The 5,000-nt window shown below is 44.2% G+C and overlaps 1 protein-coding gene across 1 annotated transcript in view; it reads left to right on the forward strand.

The window, feature by feature from the left end:
- The window catches only part of LOC132838870 (low-density lipoprotein receptor-related protein 1B-like), a 209,091-nt gene that overhangs the window by 169,877 nt on the left and 34,214 nt on the right, over positions 1 to 5,000 (forward strand). The window contains exons 59-61 of the mRNA XM_060859502.1: positions 524 to 705; positions 2,255 to 2,454; positions 4,705 to 4,893. Coding sequence (XP_060715485.1) covers positions 524 to 705; positions 2,255 to 2,454; positions 4,705 to 4,893 — 571 coding nt within the window. The remainder of the gene's footprint in view (positions 1 to 523; positions 706 to 2,254; positions 2,455 to 4,704; positions 4,894 to 5,000) is intronic.

A 5,000-nucleotide genomic window follows, 5' to 3' on the forward strand; every position in this document is an offset into this window, starting at 1 on the left:
CACTCCTCCCACTGTATCATCATTAAACTCCTCCTACTTCATTATAATCAAACTCCTCCCACTGTATCATCATTAAACTCCTCCTACTTCATTATAATCAAACTCCTCCCACTGTATCATCATTAAACCCCTCCCACTTCATCACAAACAAACCCCTCCCACTTAATCATAATTAAACTCCTCACACTTCATTGTACTTAAACTCCTCACACTTCATCATGATTAAACTCCTCCCACTTAATCATGATTAAACTCCTCCCTCTTGTTACTTGTTTCTTTCTTTTTCCACTGAACTTTTCTCCTCCCTTCCTTTCTCTTCTTCATTGTTCTATATGTAATGTAATATTGTTCCTTCTCTTCTGTCTTATGTTTTTTCATCTTGTGTTCCTCAGTAATTTGAATGTTATCTCTGCTCTTGACTCAGATGTTGTGTGTGCTGTAACATCATGTGGTCCACATGAGCTGGGGTAAAGAAAATAAACCAGTTCTGTTCATGTAGTTTAATTTTTCTTTACATTTCCAGGTGATCCACAGGACCTCGGTGCCGAACGCCCTGGCAGTCGACTGGATCGGCAAAAACCTGTACTGGTGTGATGCTGAAAGAAAAACCCTGGAGGTAGCGAAGGCTAACGGACTTTACCCCACTGTCCTGATCAACTCTGGCCTTCAGAATCCTTCCTCTCTCACATTGGACCCTTTAACTGGGTAATAAAAAAATCAACACTCTTTTTTTGTGATTTAGTTTGTCTGGGTTTGTTGTGTTGTGTTTGATATTTTGAGTCATTTTGTGTGTGTTGTGTTTCCTGAGTTTCACCTGTTTGCCCTTTGATTAGTTTGTGTATTTTAACCCTTGTGTTTTTGTGTTTGGCTCACAGTAATGTTCAGTATTTGCTGAACAGTAATGTTCAGTATTTACTGTCACTACTGAGCCTCTGTTCTGATGTCCTGGCTATTATTATTGTTTACTGATGTTTTTTAGTAAACTCTTTTATTATTACTAATGCAGACTTTTGGATAGTTGATTACCTGTCCCCTGTGTCCCCTGTGACCTCTGCCTGTGTCCCCTGTGACCTCTGCTTGAGTCCACTGTGTCCCCTGTGACCTCTGCCTGTGTCCCCTGTGACCTCTGCCTGTGTACCCTGTGACCTCTGTCTGTGTCCCCTGTGACCTCTGCCTGTGTCCCCTGTGACCTCTGCCTGTGTCCCCTGTGACCTCTGCCTGTGTCCCCTGACCTCTGCCTGTGTCCCCTGTGTCTCCTGTGACCTCTGCCTGTGTCCCCTGTGACCTCTGCCTGTGTCCCCTGTGACCTCTGCCTGTGTCCCCGTGACCTCTGCCTGTGTCCCCTGTGACCTCTGCCTGTGTCCCCTGTGATCTCTGCCTGTGTCCCTTGTGACCTCTGCCTGTGTCCCCTGTGACCTCTGCCTGTGTCCCCTGTGACCTCTGCCTGTGTCCCCTGCCTGTGTCTCCTGTGACCTCTGCCTGTGTCCCCTGCCTGTGTCCCCTGTGACCTCTGCCTGTGTCCCCTGTGACCTCTGCCTGTGTCCCCTGTGTCCCCTGTGACCTCTGCCTGTGTCCCCTGTGACCTCTGCCTGTGTCCACTGTGACCCCTGTGACCTCTGCCTGTGACCCCTGTGACCTCTGCCTGTGTCCCCTGTGACCTCTGCCTGTGACCCCTGTGACCTCTGCCTGTGTCCCCTGTGACCTCTGCCTGTGTCCCCTGTGTCCCCTGTGACCTCTGCCTGTGTCCCCTGTGACCCCTGTGACCTCTGCCTGTGTCCCCTGTTTCCCCTGTGACCTCTGCCTGTGACCCCTGTGACCTCTGCCTGTGTCCCCTGTTTCCCCTGTGACCTCTGCCTGTGTCCCCTGTGACCTCTGTGACCTCTGCCTGTGTCCCCTTCATGACTTGGAGTCACAGTTTGGAGTCTGATTTCCTGTTTTTAATAAATACAGTTTACTGAAACTGCATCTTTCTCTACTCACCGTTTCTGAAAGCAGGAACAGGAAAATCAGACAGAAGAACAAAAAGAGTGAGAACAATACAACCATGATATTGTGAGGTTGCTGCATCACAGTAAAGGGGAAAGATCTGACATCACTGATCTTATGTTCAGTTTTCAGTAGTGTTTCAGTAGAGAAAAGTGATTAGAGGAGATGGGGCTTGGAGCTAAATAAACTGTGTGCTATTGTACTGGTGAGTTAGTGAGGTGTGGTGTGAGACGCTGATGTAGACGTATGTGTTCATTCTTTATTACAGATATGTTTTTTGGATCGACTGCTGTGAGCATCCACACATCGGACGGATTGGGATGGACGGCAGCGACCCGCGAGCGATTCTCGATACAGACACACACACTCCATCTGCGCTCACTATCGACTACGTCAACAGCAGGATCTACTGGGCAGACGGGAACCACATCCTGTTCTCAGACATGGACGGCTCTAAGACACACAGAGGTTCGAAACAGCTGTCGGGTTAAACGATGAGAAATAACTGCAGTGAAATGAAGGGTGACGTTTTCTGACAGACACAGATATGTCATGTGGATGTCCGGCTTCAGTATCATGTAGCAGGAGTCTGGAAATAAAAGAGCAAGAACAAACTACACCTACAGCAAAGTGCACAGCAAAGTACACAGCAAAGTGCAAAGTACACAGCAAAGTGCACAGCAAAGTGCAAAGTACACAGCAAAGTACACAGCAAAGTACACAGCAAAGTGCAAAGTACACAGCAAAGTACACAGCAAAGTACACAGCAAAGTACACAGCAAAGTGCAAAGTACACAGCAAAGTGCAAAGTACACAGCAAAGTACACAGCAAAGTACACAGCAAAGTACACAGCAAAGTGCAAAGTACACAGCAAAGTACACAGCAAAGTACACAGCAAAGTACACAGCAAAGTGCAAAGTACACAGCAAAGTACACAGCAAAGTGCAAAGTACACAGCAAGGTACACAGCAAAGTACACAGCAAAGTGCACAGCAAAGTACACAGCAAAGTACACAGCAAAGTGCACAGCAAAGTGCACAGCAAAGTACACAGCAAAGTACACAGCAAAGTGCAAAGTACACAGCAAGGTACACAGCAAAGTACACAGCAAAGTGCACAGCAAAGTACACAGCAAAGTGCACAGCAAAGTGCACAGCAAAGTACACAGCAAAGTGCACAGCAAAGTGCAAAGTACACAGCAAAGTGCACAGCAAAGTGCACAGCAAAGTGCAAAGTACACAGCAAAGTGCACAGCAAAGTGCAAAGTACACAGTAAAGTACACAGCAAAGTACACAGCAAAGTACACAGTAAAGTACACAGTAAAGTACACAGTAAAGTACACAGTAAAGTGCACAGTAAAGTACACAGTAAAGTACACAGTAAAGTACACAGTAAAGTACACAGTAAAGTACACAGCAAAGTGCAAAGTACACAGTAAAGTGCACAGTAAAGTACACAGTAAAGTACACAGTAAAGTACACAGTAAAGTACACAGCAAAGTGCACAGTAAAGTACACAGTAAAGTGCACAGTAAAGTACACAGTAAAGTACACAGTAAAGTACACAGTAAAGTACACAGTAAAGTACACAGCAAAGTGCAAAGTACACAGTAAAGTACACAGTAAAGTGCACAGTAAAGTACACAGTAAAGTGCACAGTAAAGTACACAGTAAAGTACACAGTAAAGTGCACAGTAAAGTACACAGTAAAGTACACAGTAAAGTACACAGTAAAGTGCACAGTAAAGTACACAGTAAAGTGCACAGTAAAGTACACAGTAAAGTACACAGTAAAGTACACAGTAAAGTACACAGTAAAGTGCACAGTAAAGTGCAAAGTACACAGTAAAGTACACAGTAAAGTGCACAGTAAAGTACACAGCAAAGTGCAAAGTACACAGTAAAGTACACAGTAAAGTGCACAGTAAAGTACACAGTAAAGTGCACAGTAAAGTACACAGTAAAGTACACAGTAAAGTACACAGTAAAGTACACAGTAAAGTACACAGTAAAGTGCACAGTAAAGTACACAGTAAAGTGCACAGTAAAGTACACAGTAAAGTACACAGTAAAGTACACAGTAAAGTACACAGTAAAGTACACAGTAAAGTACACACAGAGGAAAAGCAAAACTCTGTAGAGAACTACATATCTGTATACACGCATCAAGACACCAGCAAAAGGTCACAGAAAGGCTGGTGTTAGTTCCTCTACAGTAAATGTAACTTTAAATGGCCAAAAAACGGTTGACTTGACATGCTTTAATAAATAATGTGTGTTATCTCTGGTTAGTTGCTGTGCTAAAAGAAAAATGGCACAATTTAGAAACAATAGTCAAGTTTGGGGCAGCGAAGCTCATTAGCAGACGAACAGATTTACTGATGTCTTAAATCAGACTCTTTTCCCCCAGTATGATCTGAACTGATCTAATCTAACACTAAATACAATTTAAATATAGATTAACGAGGAAACGTTGACCATATAAGGAAACCTTATACAGGCTCAGACACAGAATTACAGTAGTGAGGATGTGGCACTTATGAGACTGAATACTAATGCGAGTGAGGTTTTAAACTCCACTGAGGTTTGTTACACAGCCAGAGAGAAGGAGGAAGTAGGAGAGAAGGATATAGTATTCGTGCATGCATGGGTTTTGCTGAGTGAGCTGGCAGTGTTCCAACGCGGCCACTAATTGATTCCGTCTCATCTCGTTAAAGTGCCTAACAGGGACATGGGCGAGGTGACGAGTCTCACCCTGTTTGAGGATTTTCTCTACTGGAGCGATCAAAAGAGAAGAACGCTGAATCGAGCTCATAAAACCTCTGGAGAGAGGCATGTGGAACTGCTCAGCTCCTGGCAAACCATCCGGGACATTAAAATTTATCATCCTCTGCGCCAACCAGACGGTAAAAACACTTGGAGGCTATTTAGTTCATTTATATATTTATATGGCTTTTATGATGAGGTCACAGTATGTGTTTATTATTCCATGACTTATCAATGACTTTAGAAC

The sequence above is a fragment of the Tachysurus vachellii genome, chromosome 23 (assembly GCF_030014155.1).
Source record: "Tachysurus vachellii isolate PV-2020 chromosome 23, HZAU_Pvac_v1, whole genome shotgun sequence".
Classification (NCBI taxonomy): Eukaryota; Metazoa; Chordata; class Actinopteri; order Siluriformes; family Bagridae; genus Tachysurus; species Tachysurus vachellii.